General features: G+C 43.3%; 1 protein-coding gene across 1 annotated transcript; it reads left to right on the top strand.

Annotated features, from left to right (window-relative positions):
• Nucleotides 1–11,315: 11,315 nt before the first annotated feature.
• LOC132247762 (lysozyme g-like) lies at nt 11,316–19,844 on the top strand. The gene is made up of 5 exons (XM_059720985.1): nt 11,316–11,389; nt 12,170–12,259; nt 15,545–15,741; nt 16,457–16,595; nt 18,011–19,844. Exons 1-5 carry the CDS (start codon nt 11,323–11,325, stop codon nt 18,142–18,144), a joined length of 627 nt encoding a protein of 208 aa, XP_059576968.1. The 5' UTR covers nt 11,316–11,322; the 3' UTR covers nt 18,145–19,844.
• The last annotated feature ends 547 nt before the right edge of the window (nt 19,845–20,391 follow it).

Here is a 20,391-nt window from a genome sequence, read left to right as displayed (position 1 = left end):
CCCACAAGGCCAGGTCACCCAGCCCGCAGGGCTCACCATAGGTCTGGAATTTGGGTGACAGGGTAGTGGTGGCAAATAATACTGCAACCATTTCCCCACCCCCAAATTTCCAAGCCCCTTCCTAGCCCTGTATAGCTATATTGGGCCCCAGCTGGGCCACTGCTACATGAAAGGGAATGAGTCGTTGCTGCCCTGGCCCCGCATCACTGGATTGGCTCCCAGTTACGTCCACACCACAGTGGATGTAACCATCAAAGCAGCACAGGCAGCCACCTAGGGTGGCAAACTGAAGGGGAACAGCAAAAGCCAGTGTTCCCACACCTCACATGTTCTTATTGGCAGCCACCCTAGGACTCGGATCATGTGCAGAAGCGAGCAGGACAGGTCCAGCAGCCGCACTGCCACTCTGGGGTTCTGTCTGGTGCCGTCCCTCACCAGGTCCCAGGTATATTACAAGGGAGGATGGCAACATTTCATTTGCATAGGTGGTAATAATCCTTGTGCTATTCCTACACCCCACATACCTGAGTCAGGCTGCAGCTAGGCCAGCTGTGCATGGCTGGCCTCCCCACCCACCCACCCTACTCCCAGATGTCACTCCCCACCCACCTGCAGCCCCACCCCACCCACCTGGCTGAGTGCACCCTGCCCATGAGTGTCCTGGGCTGGTCTGCATGGAGACTGCACCTATTCCCTCAGTCCAGCACTCCCAGAGGGCCACTTAGGGAGTTTTAGTGAACTGTTGAGGGCCAGGAGTGTTGCTGACCCAACATGGTGGTAGGGAGGGGTGCTGACCCAGCCTCATCAAAACTCCCTTAGTGGCCTTCCACCTCAAATAATTGCCCACCCCTGCTATAAACCCTCAAAGGAATCTACTTTTATTATAGGTATGCATGTAATAGTTATGTATTATGTTTATATGTGTGCATATAATTTATGTTGTTCCTCAAATTATAATTCACATCTGAACCCACATCTTCCCTTAATCACCTCAGTGTGTTTTGAGTCACTCTGCTAATTGCCAGATTTTACTTACAAGACCCTAGACTGTAGCACATTACATCTTTGAATGATCTGTCACATAATAATAGAGCATTCATAAGGGAATTTCCTTTCCTTTCTATGCTGCTACCTTGACCACTTTTATTTGATTACAAATATAGTCTTAACTACTCAAAGAGTTAAACAAAAATGGCTTACAACTGCTTGATTTTAATTAATATTTCCCTTATTAATCAGATAAATATGTTTTTCAGGAAAAGGGTATACCAAGTGAGCTGTTTGCTCCACCCCAGGCTTCTAGTTCAGATCATGAAACATGAGCTGCAACAACTAGAGTGACACCCTCGGGAAGGATGGGATTAGCCAGAACACTTCTGAGAGTAAAATGCAGGTAGGAAAGAGGCTGTTGCAAACCCGTCTGCTGCTGAGATTCAACTGCCAAAGCAACATTTGCCTGAGGATTGTTTACAATATTTGCCTCAAGAGAACAGACCTCTGCTCTTCTAAATCTGTTCAGAGAACTATTCGGCATATTTAAGAATATGTCTATAGTAGCATAGAGAGGTAGTTAGCTATACTAGTCTAAAGTCAGAAGGCAGGGTAGGTCTCTGCCTTTATAGACTAATTAAACAGTAACATAAACATGCTAGCTAGCCTGAGCACCTGTAGCAGATTTGTTCGCACCACTGACCAGCAGGTAGTGCTTAGGGATCATAAAAGCACAATTAACCCTTAAATGGAACGCAAAATATGAACACAGACAACTCAAGTGTCCTAAAATCAAAGTCTAACTTTACTAGTACAACAAGTATTATCTTAGCAGTTTCTATATACAGAGAGAGAAAAACACTTAGTACAATGACCTCACCCAATCCCAGATGTTACTTTGCTTCACAGAGAAGACAGCCACTCAGTTCCTGAAACAAAGGGTGCGTCGTTGGCTGGGATGATCTAGACAGGTGTTGAAAGCTGAATTCATGATGTAAATGATGGTGATGATGACAACACACTTAACTTTCTTGTTTCCCCCTTTTATGCTTTTCCTTAACTTGACTCCTTTGATGACTCCTTGCTTTTGGATTGGTCTCTCTGCAGTCAGCATATTATTCATATTTTATCCTGTCAGCATATTCCTTTGTTCAACAGTCCCATTACAAGCACACCTCTTAATTTGGCCTTTTTCCGGTGTCTTACTTTAAGCATTGTCCATTGGTCTCCTTTATCACCTTTCATTAACATATCCAATCATTTCATCCCTCTGATTCAGCTGGTTAGTGCCAAGTTCAGTTAATCTAAGCTAGTAACAAAACTATTACTACGTTGTGTTAGAAAAACTTCTCACAGTGATGGAGAAAGGAAAGAAAGATCATGTGAGCAAACTCAAGGCCATAAGCTGCTTGGAAGAAACAAGGCCGGCTGATATTGCAAACACCAGCAAAATGAGAAGTTCAGATAACAATGAGGCTATACAGAACTTTAGACTGAATATAACATAAAACGTTAAACAATTGTGGGTTAGGCTACATGGGGGGCAAGGAGAAAGGGATTTGGTGGTAGGGGTCTGCTACAGACCCCCACATCAAGGGGAAGAAATAGATGCGGGGCTCCTGAGGCAACTCTCGGAGACCATAAAAGCTAAAGAGGCGGTAGTCATGGAGGACCTAAACTACCCAGACATCTGCTGGGAGTCACAGACAGCAAAGTCCCACCGCTCACGCAGGTTTCTAACCGGTGTACAGGACCTCCACCTGACACAGGAGGTACACGGTCCCACTAGGGGGAATGCCATACTGAATCTGGTATTGGCAACGGGGGATGACATGGTAGGGGACCTCCAGATCGGTAGCCATCTGGGGGACAGTGATCACCTAATAACAGAATTCACCATAAGACGTCGAGTGGGTAGGGTAACTAGTAGGGTGAAAGTGCTAGACTTTAGGAAAGCTGATCTCAATGAACTCAGGCGATTAGTCAAGGACGCACTGCAGAGTAGGAGTTTTGAAGTGATGGGAGCCCAAGAAGGGTGGCTGTGCCTTAAGGAAACGATCCTTTGGGCACAAAGCAAGACGATCCCTGTGCGAGGTAAAAGAGGGAAAGGGGCCAGGAGGCTTCCCTGGCTGACGAGAGAAATCCAGGGCAGCCTAAGGGCCAAAAGGGGAGCACATAAAAAGTGGAAACAGGGAGAGATCACCAAAGACGAATATACCTCCTCTGCTCGTGCTTGTAGGGAGGCAGTTAGACAGGCCAAAGCTACCATGGAGCTGAGGATGGCATCCCAAATAAAAGACAACAAGAAATTGTTTTTTAGATATATAGGGAGTAAAAGGAAGGCCCAGGGAGGAATAGGACCCCTGCTAAATGGGCAGAAACAATTGGTGACAGACAGGGGGGACAAGGCTGAACTCCTCAACGAGTTCTTTGCCTCAGTGTTCCTAAGTGAGGGGCACGACAAGTCTCTCACTGGGGTTGTAGAGAGGCAGCAGCAAGACGCCAGACTTCCATGCGTAGACCCTGAGATGGTGCAGAGTCACTTGGAAGAACTGGATGCCTTTAAGTCGGCAGGCCCGGACGAGCTCCATCCGAGGGTGCTGAAGGCACTGGCTGACATCATTGCAGAGCCACTGGCGGGAATATTTGAACGCTCGTGGTGCACGGGCCAAGTCCCAGAGGACTGGAAAAGGGCCAATGTGGTCCCCATTTTCAAGAAGGGGAGGAAGGAGGACCCGGGCAACTATAGGCCAGTCAGTCTCACCTCCATCCTTGGCAAAGTCTTTGAAAAAATTATCAAGACTCATATTTGTGAGAGCCCGGCAGGGCAAATTATGCTGAGGGAAAACACGAATTCGTGGCAGGCAGATCATGCCTGACCAATCTAGTCTCTTTTTATGACCAGGTTACGAAACGCCTGGACACAGGAGGAGGGGTGGATGTCGTATACTTAGACTTCAGGAAGGCCTTTGATACAGTATCCCACCCCATCCTGGTGAACAAGTTAAGAGGCTGTGACGTGGATGACTACACAGTCCGGTGGGTGGCGAATTGGCTGGAGGGTCGCACCCAGAGAGTCGTGGTAGATGGGTCAGTTTCGACCTGGAAGGGTGTGGGCAGTGGGGTCCCGCAGGGCTCGGTCCTTGGACCGATACTCTTTAATGTCTTCATCAGTGACTTGGACGAGGGAGTGAAATGTACTCTGTCCAAGTTTGCAGATGACACAAAGCTATGGGGAGAAGTGGACACGCCAGAGGGCAGGGAACAGCTGCAAGCAGACCTGGACAGGTTGGACAAGTGGGCAGAAAACAACAGAATGCAATTCAACAAGGAGAAATGCAAAGTGCTGCACCTAGGGAGGAAAAATGTCCAGCACACCTACAGCCTAGGGAATGACCTGCTGGGTGGCACGGAAGTGGAAAGGGATCTCGGAGTCCTAGTGGACTCCAAGATGAACATGAGTCGGCAGTGTGACGAAGCCATCAGAAAAGCCAATGGCACTTTATCGTGCATCAGCAGATGCATGACGAATAGGTCCAAGGAGGTGATACTTCCCCTCTATCGGGCACTGGTCAGACCGCAGTTGGAGTACTGCGTGCAATTCTGGGCGCCACACTTCAAGAAGGATGCGGATAACCTGGAGAGGGTCCAGAGAAGGGCCACTCGTATGGTTAAGGGCCTACAGACCAAGCCCTACGAGGAGAGACTAGAGAACCTGGACCTTTTCAGCCTCCGCAAGAGAAGGTTGAGAGGCAACCTTGTGGCTGCCTATAAGTTCATCACGGGGGCACAGAAGGGAATTGGTGAGTATTTATTCACCAAGGTGCCCCCGGGGGTTACAAGGAATAATGGCCACAAGCTAGCAGAGAGCAGATTTAGATTGGACATTAGGAAGAACTTCTTCACAGTTCGAGTGGCCAAGGTCTGGAACGGGCTCCCAAGGGAGGTGGTGCTCTCCCCTACCCTAGAGGTCTTCAAGAGGAGGTTAGATGGGTATCTAGCTGGGGTCATCTAGACCCAGCACTCTTTCCTGCTTATGCAGGGGGTCAGACTCGATGATCTATTGAGGTCCCTTCCGACCCTATGAATCTATGAATGCTACAATGCACCACTCTATAAACAGGTGCAACTTTAGAGCATAAAATATGACAAGCTACCCTAACAGATTGGTCATAGCAGCCCCATGTTCAGTGCCTTCTGCAAAATTAACCACATTCTTTGCTTGTTCATCTGCACTGATTTCCCGTCTGACATAACTTCACTGCTACTGGCTCACTACCTAACAAGTTTATAACAAGCTCAGGTATCTCTATCCAATATTGCAATGGGCGCATCTACACATGCGCTTTAATGCATAGTAGCCTATTGTATTGTGCATTAAATCAGTGCATAAAAAATTATACTAGTACACTAATGCGCAGCAGAAGCTAAAAAGTGTGCGCTTGCGCTACTGCGCATTAGTGCAGCCTAACGTGCATTTATTTAGTACTTCATATAGGATGTACTAAATTTAATGTGCATTAAGAACAGCACATTAATGCACATGTAGATGTGACCAATCACACCAATATAGATATGCCCTTTCAGTCTGTAATACAGCAAAATTCACCTGCCTGCCAAGAGTGGAGTTCAGTGCAATGTGAACTGAATAAAGCATCTAAACAAGTTTCATTAAAATACTTATAAATGGAACACCCTACTTACGCCTTCTATTGTAATGTGTTATGTTGTTGTTGCCTTTTTGTTTAAAATATAGATGCCATGGTGCTGATTGATTTCTTGAACTGCTGCTTCCACAGGTTACATACAAGATGACATATGTCCCTTTTCTTGATCATATAACTTAAACTGTGCATTATAGGTTAAAGAGCCTCTGGATAGCAATAAACTGCAATAGTGCTCTCCACTAGTCAGGTGCAGTATACTGCTAGAAATCTGTCCTGTGTTCACTGTGAACGGCACTGAGGCCACATGAATCATGAGGAGCATCTCATGCAGAAAGCATTTTGGAAGGGGGCCTCTGTCTTGAGAGCTGTTCCAGTCTAGCTCCTCGTGATACTTAGCAGAAATACAGTATGTCAGTGAAGTGCTAGGTAGCCCCACAGAAGCTTAACTAGGATTTTGGATCCTTGGACAGGAGAGGGTGGGGGGTGAATGGCAGAGAGTTGGGGAGCTGAGAGAAGGGTCCTCTCTCCCAGCTAGAGTCTCACCTCCTGACACATAGGAGGCTACCACTCTTGTTATTGGAGCCACTGGTGCTGCTGACTTGGTGTGGCCTCCAGCACATAGGCCTTCACAAACAATGTCTGGTACCAGATGATAAAAACAGTTGACAGCGAAGAAGACAACCTAGAGTAATACAAGAAGGTTAAGGTTTAATTAGAGAAATGAAATCAGTGGGTTTCAACCTTTTTTAGACCTGAGGCACCTGTCATTAGACTCGAGGCACCCTTTGAAAAACGCAAATTCTTCATTTTCACTCATTTTTTGCTAGAAGAGTTTCTCTTACAAAGAATGCAGAAAGACCACAACAGCTCAGAATGCTTGTGACACTGTGGATTCCTAGTTGAAATCTCTGGGCGGGTCCAGATAAGCTCATACGTGCATTTCCCAGGGGACAAATAGCAGCTGTGCATAGTTGTGCCCCTGCTACTTGTCCATGGGGAATGCCCCTGCATGCGCACTCTGGTGCGCAGCAAATTGCCCTGGGTGGGTAAGGGAGGCTGGGACCAGCATCTGGGATGGCCCCAGCAGCTTTACCTGAGGTCCTGGGAGCTTCCCAGGCCTGCAGTGCGGCAATCCGAGCATATGGAGCCTGGCTGGTCAGACTCTGGTTTCAGGCAATGCATGCTGCAGCCACGTGCACCACCCCACTTTTGGTTTTTGGACCTTTTTTTTTTTTTTAGACACCGGTATTTCCCGGTATCTAATTTTGGCTCTGCACTGCAAGTATGCAGCATGGAAAACCTTTTCATGTGTGCTGCATGTGTTTTGCAGCACCTCAAAAGCCTTTGAGGTGCTGCAAAGCACACGTGCACTCTTGTCTGGATGCACCCTCTGGGTTTACCTTTCAGTCATGTTTGCACTGACATACCAGGCTGTAGCATCCTAGTTGCAAATAATTGAGCTAGATGCCATCAAGTCAGCACAGCTGGATAGAATACACACTAAGGTACTGAAGGAATTGGCTGTGGTAATGGGATGGTTACAGCCTGTGGTTGTAACATAACTTCACCTGTCTTTTTAGATATTCCTGAGAGTCATTCTGGAAACTGGGATATGGAAACAGTCAGCTGACAGCACCGAGGCTTCCTGTGCAATGGTAAGACAAGGGGGTTTAAGTTGCTGTGATGACCACTATTCTGTTCTTCAGATCTGCCATTCAACAGGTGGTAATTATCACAATACATAGCACAATACATCCAGTCCAGGAGGAACCCTGGTGATGTAGATATGGCTTGGGGCCCAGGGTGAGTTTGACACCCCTGTGTTACATCCATCCAGTTTGACATGTCTCCTTAAAACTCCTTGGTTTCAAGGAAAGAGTTTTGGGTTGATCGTATCCCTGAGGGAAGTCATAGGTACATTTTGAATTGGCCAGTTTGAGAAGGTACATGTGGACAGCTTGGACCACCCCTAGGTGCATTCCACCTCAGTTTCTATAGCAAGTATATTGTGGGTTTTTTCAGTCTATAAGTGGCTTGTGTTACTTATAATGCAAGTTTTGTACAAAATGACTAAGCATCTCCTTCTCTGTAGGAAAGTTGTTAAACCACAGTAGAAACTCATAAAGAGATAATAGTAATAGTGTGTGTGTTTGTGTGCGTGCATTAATCATTCCTGCTAATACTAGAAAGCATTTCCACCACCCAGGGAAATTCTGTGGCGTGGAAAAATAATAATAAAATAGGAGCACCTTTTCTTCTGAGTGCACAATGCATACTCAAAGTTGTATGTGAGTTAATGTACAAATACAGGCTGCTTACAGACATGAAAATAAAAACGGCACTTTCGTTTAAGCTTGGCTCACTCCCACACCAAGCACAGTGAATCCCAGAAGAGGCATCACATTAGTTGGACCTCTCAAAACTGACACACATACAAATTATATAGGATTATTATTGTTTACCTTTCAAATTCATATAACCAACTTGCAAACGTGTTTTTATTTTGAATATACATTTGCCAACTTGAAAATAATGAGACACACAAAACTAAAGTTTAGCTTCTGGGAAGACACCTGGTCTTGATTTAAAGACCTGAACAGTGACTCCACCATGGCTCATGTGCCATGAGGTCTAGAGACGCAGAGAAGACTGTTAAATAGGACAGAAATTCTCTTCTGGCCCTGTTGTTAGTTCACTGAAATACCTGTGCAAGTCACTTGTTTTGCATCGGCTTATTTACATGTAAATGTGCTACAAGAAAATGATGTTTGTGCAGATGCCTAGATGAAAGGCATTGTATGAGTTTAAAGTATGACTAGTATTAAACTTTGCAAGTCGTTAATCTGGGTGGAGATCAACATTCCTAAAAGCAAAGGACAGGTATCCCTTAGGATATATAAAGCTCTTGAATTGATGCATCTGATAAACACAGGCAGATTGAAGACAGGTGAGTCTGAATTCATTCATAGCATGCTCAGTTGAGGAAGGAAAAATACTTTTTTTTGTTTAATAGTAAACATCCTATTTGTAGTAATGTGACAGTCGTGAATTCTACTTGTGACTAGTGATATTTTTGCTGAATGTTTTTTAATTATTTACAGAAAAGAAATATCTCTGAGGGAAAAAAAAGGAGTAAAACTAAAATCTGATCATACAGCAGTTTCCTGCAGATGGAAATGGCAATAAAAACGAGTAAAACTCTGCTCCATGGGGCTAATCTATGTGTGTTTATGATTAGTTTAATGACTACAAGGTCAGGCTATGATAGTCTAATTCTTCAAATTTTCTTTACCAATATATGGCTTATATATGGCTTACAGGAGAGCTAGCTCCATCCTAAATAGTAAATGTTTTGTGGGTGGACAATAAGGTCCTTCTCCAAAAAATGGGTCTTTCAATTGATTTCAGTGGGCCCTAAGGTTGTGTATGTATGGAGCTAAGTGGAAATGAATACTGGATTGCAAAGGGTAACATATTATTAAAATTAATAAAAAATCCTTTTTCTGTGTATAAAAAACAATTCATGATTACTGGTTGTGATCTTAATCATGTAATTTCCATTTGAAAACCTACTAGAAAAATCATTTTTAAGCAATAGAAACCAGGAAAGATCACTTTAGGAAGGATTTTTCTTTCTCCAGTATTTGTATCAGCAGCAAAAGACAATGAGCATTTTAGAGTGGTTGCTTACTCCCCATTAACATTGGGATATATTATTAATAAATGCAAACAATTTCTTATTATATTAATTCCCAATATGATACACAAGTACAATGACATAAGCAAATACTATACCATCCACAAGAGTGTAAATCCCCTTTTTGTGTGTTACTAGTGATGAACTAAAAGACTATTGTTTGATTCTTGAAAAGCTACATTACCAGAAAAAAGCATAAATGTTTGGCTACATGGGTGGGTCTAGATTTTTGAAAAGGGAAGCCTTACTATAATAGACTAGGGGCCTAGGGCTATATTATTCAGTGTTAGATTGAAGCAAAAACTAATATAACTTCACTGGAATAAGTTAAAAACAATCTGCAGGGCTGTGATATAGGAGCTTCATTACCAAAAGCAGCTAACCGACAGCTGAATTGCAGAACAAAGGATAGCTTGATTCGTGGAACATCAAGACCATTAAAACAAAGAGGGTCATTAACACCCATGAAATGAAACGTTTAGAAGAGATCAGGTAGACGATAATGAGCCTCGAAGTCAAATGCCACCCTCAGCACTGCCTGCCTAGAAATACTGCTGCCACTGCCAGACAGTTGGTTTTAAATTTTGGGTAGACCAAGAATCAAAAGTGGGTGCAAGTGCACCAGTGTCCCCACTCCTGATTGGTATCTGTATGACTATATAGCTTTTGAAACAGTTTATATAGTTTTTCAAATTGTTAACTCAGGGTTCAGCACCATATATAGCACACTAGAATTTAAACCACTATATACTTAAAAGTGTGTACAGGAGAGCTGTGCTGATTGGGCATGTCTACACATGCAATTAATGCACAGCAAAAAACTCTGGTGCATATTGCACTGTGTTTACAGGTGAGTCAGGACTGCAGCACATTGAGCTGGGTCAGAGCAGCCCCGGCTAGCAGAGGGCCTGGGGGGTCAGCCTGTCAGCCCAGGACTGCTCCAACCCGGCTTAACGTGCTGCGGTGGGGCTGGCTGGGATATGAGAGACTAGATGGCTCCAGTGAGAGGCTAGATGGCAGGCAGCCCTCGCACTGAAGCACCCTCGTGCTCCAGCCAGGCCTGTCAGCGTTAATATGTGCATTGCTGTGCACTAAATAATGCCGCTGCAGAATAGCACTTGTATTTAAAGAGTTAATTGGTTTACTGTGGAGTTAATTAGCTTACTGCACCCTAATAGGGCCACATGTGCAGATGCAGAGACTTTACTGTGGAGCTAATTAGGCAGCTCCACAGTAAATGTCTCATGTAGGCGCACCCACTGTTACCAATAGAAAACCAAATCTGATTGTTTTCTGGCAAAGCTACTTGGTCAAGACTAAGGGAACTGTGTGAGGAGACAAGAGGTCCAAGCAGAGAATCCCTCAGCCAGTGCTGTAGCAAGGGAGGGATGGGGGTGTGGGGGTAAGGCGAGCAGGGTGACCATCCCAAAGCAAAGGGGCACCAAACAGGTGCTGCCCAGCTGGGGTGGGGTGCAGGACAGAGCCATGAGCGGCTCATTTGGTAGGGCATGGGGATGGGGGAAGGGCAGCTTCTGCCACTGTGTGCGCTCCCTGGCAAGCATGAGGGGGCATGTGTCCCCCGGATCTGTGCATGGGGCTAGGGTGAGCTGCCGCTGCGGGCTTTGTGCTGGGTGCCAAACTTCATTGCTACAGCACTGCTGTCTGTTTTTGCTGTACTAGTCCAAAAGATTGTTTTGTATTTGAATCTGACCTGTGCCAACTATCCAATAAATTGTTTGCACAATGTATCCCTGTTTTGTGAATGAGAATGTGTAGTATATCCTGAATATAGTGTTGCCCCAGTTTTAATTTTCTTAATAGGATTAAAATAATTCTCCCCAGCCTGTTCCTCCGGGAAGGTTTCAATACAATTTGCTAATTTTGTGTAAGAACACTTTTGTAGGGTCATTGAAAACTTCCTTCACTTCTTCATGTTCATAAAGTCTGATTAATTTTCAGATTGCTTTGATGGGCCTGAGAAGAACTACCACCATGTTTCTTGCACTGTTGATTCTGGGCCTTTCTGCCCTTATTGGTAAGCCTGGGGTTTATTTCCATTTAATTAACCTTACTGTCAAGACAACAATATGAAAAGATTTTTGAAGAGCTGCAGGATGCATCAGATCTGAGTCTACCTAGTACAAAGAGCCATTATGTCTTTCATGTGGGCTTTTGTGTGAAGTTTCTTACCTTCTATCCATACTCATTAAACAATGAATGTTGAAGGATATGTCAGACACCAGAATAGAATCATAAATTTAAAGAATCACCTTGTATTATTTTTTCATCTGATCTCATGAATGCTCTAACTTGAATGCAAGGTTCCATGAACTTCCAACCATCTAGGAAGTAGAATAATTTGCCCAGCCAGCGATTCCTAATGTTCATGAAAGGCTATTGTGTCATCAATGGGCACAGGAACCATTCCTAATGGGAGACAGTCATTTTTCCATTCTTAGTGGAGAGACATTTTATGTTCTGTCTGTAGGAGCTGGATGGAAGGGGCTCTGTAAAATAAGTTCAGGAGATGGTACTTTTTTTCCCATTAGGTGGATATAAAAAGGCAGATCCTCAGCCAATGTAAATGATCATGAATTCATTGACTTTGATATATAATATTAGAAAAAAGCAATCCTCTAATGCTGGTTTTTGTTGAGAGCCTGTCAAGGATAATTACAGTGGCAATAATATAAAGGAGGGGGATACAAAATAACTATTAAGGTTGACATGTCCTTTGTGCTCAAGGTTTATTAATGCTTTCAACACTCTAAGTAAGCATCCTTTTTAAATATAATATCTCTATTTAACTTTTTAGCTCCTTCTGCCAGTCAAAGTTGCTATGGTGATATAACTAGCCTTCAAACTCCGGTAATATCCTGTGGACCGGTAAAAACTGTAGGCTGTGGTAAGTATAACTCAATGCGTGACTTACTATACCTCAGTGCACAATGCTCTTTACACATGAGAAAACAATATTTTATTTCCCATTGTTGGTAAATTAAATTTCCAAGAGCAAGCCATCCAGTTTTGTCAGGGACACTGTCCTAACTGAGCATAGCCATGACACAACAAGCTGAAGGGGAGGGCCAAGCATTAATGCAATTGTTTTCAAACAGCAGCATTTCTTAACTCCGTAGTCTATGCATTTCCAAGGAGCCCACCTTTCAAGGTCTCACAGCTAGGGGCCTTCTCCTCTGAATAAAGAGGAAAAGACAAGATTTCTTTCTAGTCAAAACAGATTTTTTTTTAGTGTTTAGTATTTTTATCTCCACATACACTGTCCTCAGCAATCCCAGACTCTCCTGGTCTGACGAAGAAGACAAACTTGACTTGAATCAACACTTGACATCTACTGTAATATGTAAAAAACATGCTCTATATAGCATGGGTTCACAACATATGACCCACAGGTTGTATCAAGCCAAAGGAGCCACTGGATACGGCCTCTGGAGCCAGAGGGCTTATAAGGCCAGGCAGCAAAGAGCTATGCTAAGGTCAGGCAGCAGGAAGCTGAGCCTGTGTCACCACCATGTCTCTCAGCCCCTTGCTCTCTGCCTGTGGTGCAATCACAGCCTCTAGTCAGTGGGAAGCTGCTGGGAGGTGACTGGGGGCGGGATAGGAGAGGTATGGGGAGAAGAGGCAGCAGTGCGGACACAGCTTCCAGCTCCCCAGTCCCAGCACAGATCCTTGCTGCCTGACCTCAGTGCAACTACAGGCAAAACCACAAGCAAAGCTTCCTGCCTCCCAGCTGCAGTGCAGCTCCCCACTGACTAGAGTCTGAGCCTGTGCCGCAGCCAAGCAGTGAGGGGCTGGGGGAAGCAGTGGCAGTGAGGGCACAGCTCCCAGCTGCCTGGCCTCAATACGGGTGCAAGCAAAGCCACTCACCTCTGACACACTGTCAAAGCCACCTGGCCCACATTGAACAGGAGCTGGGTTGTTCCACCTTGTGGCTTGTTAGGCTAGGGACACACATTACACATAAACTGGTTTAAGTGATCAGAAACTGGTTTAAACCTGTAACAGAACAGATGTTCAGTGTACATAAACTAGTTTGAAAATGACTGAAACCAGTTTGAGATAAACCTGGTTGAATGTAGTATCAGACTTAACTGATTTGGGTCAAAACGGTTTATGCAATGTCTGTCCCAGACCCTTTGCTGGCTTAAGTTAAACCAGACTCCCCCAGCATCCCAGCATGCTCTCTGGGCTGGGTGGGGCTCTCTGCTCCACAGCAGAGCTGGCTCCTCCCCTCTGCTCCCTGGCTCCAGCTCTGGCACAGACTGCAGGCACCTGCCTGCTCCCCTCCTCCCCTCCCTGTCCTCTCTGCCCTACAGACACTTCAGCATTAGCTAGCAGACCACATTCTGGCTATAGTTCGTGTTGTGGCAGGACAAAAGGAGAATCAACAGGTAGCTGGTAATGTCCCTTTGGTTTCTTAATGGGATGATAAACACTGAGTTAGGGGTGATAAACACTGTTATCAATTCCTGTTGGGCTGCTGGGTGTGGGCAGGGGGGCACAACCCCTCCCCAATCAAAGCATCCTGCTGGGGCCTGGCTTTCCCCCCTTCAGCTCAGCACTATGGAAGGAAGGGAGGGCTGCTCTGGTGCCCCCCAGCTTCCAGCCTGAGCCACTGCAGGCATGTGCCTGCATTTCCTCAGTCCAGAGGGAATGACTGTTCAGTTGGAAACTGGTTCAACCTAGGCAGGTTAGACTAACCTGCAAAGATTGAATGAATTCAGGCTCAGGCTTTTTGAATGTCTGTCCCTAGCCCTTAGGGTTGCCAGCCACTGGTCTGTAGGCCTAAATCAGTCAGGCCCCAAATCTGTAGTGATGCTACTACGGAGTGCCCCATTTTGAGACTTCTTTCTCATTCTCCTGTAGTTTTATCAGAAGGTTCTAAAGAAGCCTTTTTACTTTCACTCCTATTGGGGAAGAAGAACTATGTTACAGAAGCCAAAGAAAAGGTCTGCACTTCATTGTGACAACCAGTGACTCATAGGTGAATTCCCAGCCAGGTAGAAGGAAATGGCAAAAGGCTCATTGAATTTTATGGGGCTGGGACTTCATCTGTCAAAGGCAAACATAATCTTGAGGCCAGCTAGACAGCCCGTTACAGCTGAGGTTGGATATTGAGTATAGAGCCCTGTTTTAAAGCCAATCAGGTTTCAAGTGTGAGACTTTCATATTGTATTTCATTCTGTATCCCATTCCTGACCTAACTGCAATACCATCCACCTGGGCAGGTTCTTAGAGAAGGCAAAGCAGGGAAATCAGCCAATAGGTAGCACTCTTCCCTCAGAGTTGTAATGATTTGGAGGAAAGAGATGTCAAGAAGAGTTCCCACCTACCTTGAGTAATTAAAGATCCCAGAGAACTCTTTGTAAGAAAGAAAATGTTATCCCCACTTTCCTTCCCAGACTGGATCATTTTATTTTATCTACCTAATTATCCCTCACAGATTTCATTTAATACAACACTGCTTCATTTTGTGTCTTGTATAATTGCCTTATCCTGTTAAATGGATGCAGTTTCACAGCAGAGATGGCTGTTTTTCACCGATGTTTGAAGTGATTCTTATACCTAGTTCAAGTTTATAAAACTTTTTGTGACTGCAAAGAAGCAAATAACTATTTTATTAAATACAAATACTTATCAACCCTTTTTAAACTGTTACAACATTTATAAAAGTTACTTATTTTAAAAATGTTTTAAAACTAGCCATTCATGTAGGTTGATGTATTATTGTATTATTTTAAATATAAGTCATCAGCCATAAATATCACCAGATTTATTAATTTATGGCTAGATTTTCATATGTTCTGTGGTAAATGGGAACTCTGGATGCTTAGCCCCTGTGGAACTTTACTAAAATGTTTACCAGGAGGGAAATAGGAAAAAAGACAGGAATAGGAAAATGTGAGAGAGGAGAGAGATGTCCAAGGCTGCCTAAGAATTGTAAAAAATCCCTGCATCGCTTTGTTACTGATTGAGAAATACATGCAAGATATTGCCTTCTGGATTAAAAAAATTAGGAACCATGTTTTGATGTGCTGTGATTGACATTTATTGTCTGCATTTTTCTAGACATAATATGGCTTTCGAATGCCAATTTATCTGGAAAATTAGGGTTTTAAAAATAAAATTTGAATGCAAATAAACCACATATTCATCTTTGTATTTATTACAGGTGTTTCTGCTTCGGAAAAAATTGCTGAAATTGACATAATACATCTAAGGTCATATAGAACCATTATTAGGAGAGTTGCCAAAAGCCTGTGTTTAGAACCATCATTGATTGCTGCAATCATCTCTGTAGGGAGTCGTGTCGGTCATCTACTAGAGAATGGCTGGGACCATCAGAGAGTTAGGTTTGGCTTGATGCAGGTACAGAAGAAAGAACAGGAAAAATAAAAATCGCAAGTACTGGAGTACAGGCAGTCCTCGGACTTCCAACACAATTGGTTCCTGAAAACTGTGTCTTAGGTCAAAATGTAACTTGGAACCAATTTTCACATAAGAAACAATGTTATAAATGGGGGGGTTGGTTTCTGAACCAAGGCCCAATACTCTATTTTCACCAAAAATACCCCAGAATTTTGTACTCAGTCAATTATAGATGAGTAATATAGCAACATTAATGTATTTATATTGTAAATAGCAATCATATTGATTTGGAAGGACTTCTTTGAGGTGACTTTGCTGGACTTTTTGAAAGGCTTTTGGTTGAACTTATTGAAAGGTTCTTGGCTGGAGTCTTCTCAGGAGTCTTGGCTGTGGGTTTTTCTGGAATCTTGTCTGCTTCTTAAAGAAAGCATCCAAGGAAGTTTGGACAGATGTTCTCCAGGGAGATGAGCAACTCAGCAAACTTGCTAGCTGGTTTGGTGTTGCATTGGATCAAGCATTGTAAAGTCAAAACTGACGTCATAAAGTTGAAACAGGGTGTCAATTTATAAAAATTGTAAGTGCAAAACGTTGTAACTTGAAACGTTGTAAGTCGAGGACTGCCTGTAGAATTATTCTTTATGTGTGAATAGAAGAAAACAAAATTGGTATCTTTGTTTACAGGCAGACTGATGATGTTCTTGTTTGAAACTTCTAGATTGACAGAAGATACTATCCCATTAGGGGAACATGGAACAGTGAAGAACATATAATTCAAGGATCAACTATTTTAACCATTGCACTTAAAACTGTGCGGAAAACATACCCTAGGTGGACCTGGGCACAACAGCTAAGAGGTATGGTATGTGCTGCACATTGCCCTAGAAATAAAGAAATACCCACAAGATAAAGAAATTTTTATACCAGGATTTGAAAAATTGATGTAGCTGTATTGTTAAGATTTAAATAGCTGAGGTTTCTAAAGCAGAAAAAAATGCAACAACCTAATTTGGTCTTTCACCATGAATGCTTTTAGCATGACCCTCAAGGCAGCTTCTTTCTGCCTTTATGTGCAGTTTCATTTTCTGGCGTCCATGCATGATGTAACATGGTATTGGGTTTCCAAGGAAAGGTTTATATGGAAAGGAAAATATTTCTTTTATCAGCAGTTAAATCTCACAAGAGCCTTCATATTTTATTAAGTAAAACCCCATTCTTTACAACTTACAAAATTATTACTTCTTTTTTTGTAATGCACAGAGGTCTCCAGCAATATCAGGGACCTTATCAGAGGTATAACTGACAAGGACTACATCTAGAACAGTCCTCCCTCTCCCTGCCCCCTGTACCTTCTGGCTATGGCATTAGGAATAAGAAAGGAAGTTTGCTGAGGCTGAGGGGAGATGGCACCTAATTTTTTTGCCACAGATGCCCATGATGAGTGGGCAAAAAGCCTCCTTATTTTGGGGGCAAAAAACATGTGGCTATGTCTCCAGCCAGCAGCAATCACCTCCACTACTGCTCTGTATAACTACAATTCCCAGAATGCCCTACAGTTTGCTTATACACACTCAGCATGGTAACTTGCTGCTGGGGCTGAAAAGCGCAGGGGGAGTAGGGGTGGGAGGGCGAGGCACGCCCCAGTCCATTCTGGTGCCCTCTACCCCCTACACACACGTGCCTTAGGCAATGCAGGGATTACGCCCTGCTTGCCCACCGACCTGTCCTTACACTACTGGACCTTTGCTACAGATTGCACAAAACTGAAGAGTTTCTAATCTGAAAAGACAAGTGAGAGGACAGCAGGCAAGTAGCACAGCTACTTCTAAACATAGAACTCCATGGGGAGCGTCTACATGAGGTACTAAATGTGCAGTAGACTAATTCTATTGTGCATTAGTGCATCACAGCAAAAGCGGCATCATTGCGCTAATGAGGTGTAGAATTAGTCTACTGCACATTAGCATCACTAAAAAGGCATGTGCCGGCACTACTGTGCAGCAGTGCCAGTTACTGCACATTAAGTTGGTACCCGTTATTACAGGCACTAAACTTAATGTGCAGTAACTGGTGCATTAATGCACGTGTAGACATGCCCCATACCTCTATCCACTAAACAATAGTGCTACCACCACAATTTAGAACCTACTCCTCACATCCTAAAGTACCCAATGGCTTCCCTGTAACACAATATAAATAATAATAATATTTATTTATTATTGATTTCTTATGCATGTTTAAATGTACATTAACTATCTTTGTCCCATTACAGGGGCGCTTTGTGCCTATCATTCGAGGGACTGGAAAATCCAGGTCTATGATGGAAGAGACTATTGCAGTGGAGGCAATGATTATGTTAATAATGTTATCATTCGAGCAAAGTATTTCAAGAGAATCGGATTTTAAATTCTAGGGGGCTTAAAGTTTCCTCTTTTCAGACAAACTATAATTCTCATGATTATTACGACAGATGAGGAAAAAATAAATGCTTAATATACTAATCGAATAGTGACTGTAACTTCAAAATTAATTTTGCTGGCGGGTGTCCCAACAGTTGTGAAATTGGAGTCACATGTAAGTTAACTCCTCCTGCAACCTCACTCCATTTAGTAACTCTTCTTAGTTTCTACTTTTCTTACTGCTAGGGTTGCAAAGGTAGCAGGCTGTATTGTGCAGGAGGGAATCTAAGACCTCAATGCCTTTATTTAAAAAAGTACAGCCAGCAAATCTTAATCTGCCAAGTGGCAGAGGACTCCTCATATTCTTCTATGCAGAGGCAAGTTAGGGGCAGTTCATACAGCATCCAGAGAGGAGATGACAGGTGGTTTCCCTATGTATTTGTTATAGTAGCCTTTTTCCATTCTCTCCCTAGTCAAAAGGGAAAAAGAGCTCTTTGTCTCCATAGGCTTCTTTCCTCTAGCTTATTCCTACTAGAGATAAAAAGCTTCTCTCCGGCTCCTCAGTACCTGTAAGTAACTTTAGTAGGCCATTATTAACTGAAGAGCATCCTGCTAAGACATCAAAGGACACACTAATCCTCAATTCATGGTATCCTCAACTTTCTTATGAACCACAAACTCCACCCAGTGGCAGATTTAGTCAGTTCCAACAAGTCAAAATGAGCTGCACAGGGTTACATCCAAAAGGGAAACTCTCTGGAGAGCACAAAAGGCATGTAGAGTCAGTCCCTCTGGAGTATAAAAGATAAGAAAGCCATTAAGAGCAGAAAAGGGCCCTACTTTTTGATGATCTTCCTATGACTTGCATAATAATGGCACTGCCTACTAATATAACCCTAACATTTTTTCTGCCTTAGCTTTGGTGCAATTAACATGGTGCTTTCCAGATTTTAATCATGAGCAGATTGCCACACCTACCTTCCATAATGTCATTCTTAATAGGAAAGTTAATTAACTAGTGAAAACTGCATTTGAAAATGTATTTTCTTAGTGTGACTGGATGTGGGTATATCAATTTACTAAGAAACTGAATAGAAGGAAATTGTGTATTAAAATGTTTCAGCATATAAAAATGGACTAAAAAAGGTCTGTGTTTGTATGCAAGAAAATACAGTGTTAACCAATCCCCAAAAGCTTTGGCCTTATTGACATTTTAAAAATTATTAAAAAGTACACTTTTTTCAAAGTCTTGTAATAAAATGTTAATGCTGAGCCTAAGTTATTTGACCATGGGTGAATTTCTAGTCTCACTGAAGTCAATGGGGTTTTGCTGTTTATGTCAATGGAGCCAGGAGTTCACTTTGTGAATGTGAACAAATGAAACATTTACTATGGAGTAAATTGACTTGACTTGTATTACATGTCCACACGCTTTATTTCTGAAGGAGGGGCATTTTATAAAAATCAGACAGATCACAGAATCTTTACTAGGCCTGGTGGAGAGTATATACTGTTATGGGTTCTTCTAGTCCATTACATATTGTCTTGGCACTAATGTTTGAGATGATAGGGATCCACGGTTCTCCAATCTGGGATGGATCCAGGCTTTTATGCAAGATGCTCATGCCATGGGGCTTAAATCACTTTCACTTCAACAAAGCAATTTAGTTGTTTCCAAAGGTCTTAATAAATTAAATAAGAATGATACATGTCTAGCTGGAACCTATGTTTGATTTTAAGTGCGTCTTAGCTATTTTTGTGTTTTATTTCAGTGCAAGATTTATAGAGCTAGAAGGGGAGTAACCAAGAGGGAGCCTCACTCTGTACCCAAGTAAGGAGGGACTCAGGGAAAAGAGGAGTACTTAGCTCTATTTCCTTCTGTTAGGGTTTTTTGTGCTTTTTGACCAGTGTAAAATGCATGAACCATCCTCACAAAAAGGGACTAGGGTTCAAGATGCCCTCCTCCCAGAAGCATATCTGCTTCTTGGCTACAGAGTCAAGCACTCTCATGTTTGTTCTCCTTACAGCCCCATAAAACTTCCACTCTTGGCTATAGGTGACTGGTATTGGGTGCACGTGCCCCCCATAAAGGGGCTGGTGCCTCCCTTGACAGCCAACACTGATACTGTTAGTAGGGCTGGTGCCCCCCCCGACAGGGCCGCCACTGTCAGTGGCTTCTGCAGGTGCCCCCCCAGATTCAGGAGGCACCAGTCACTCTTGCTCTTGGCTGCCCAGTGGCCCATATTCTGAAGGA

The sequence above is a fragment of the Alligator mississippiensis genome, chromosome 1, assembly GCF_030867095.1.
Source record: "Alligator mississippiensis isolate rAllMis1 chromosome 1, rAllMis1, whole genome shotgun sequence".
Classification (NCBI taxonomy): Eukaryota; Metazoa; Chordata; order Crocodylia; family Alligatoridae; genus Alligator; species Alligator mississippiensis.
The sequence above is the reverse complement of the archived record's forward strand: the minus strand, read 5'-3'. Positions and strand labels throughout refer to the sequence as shown.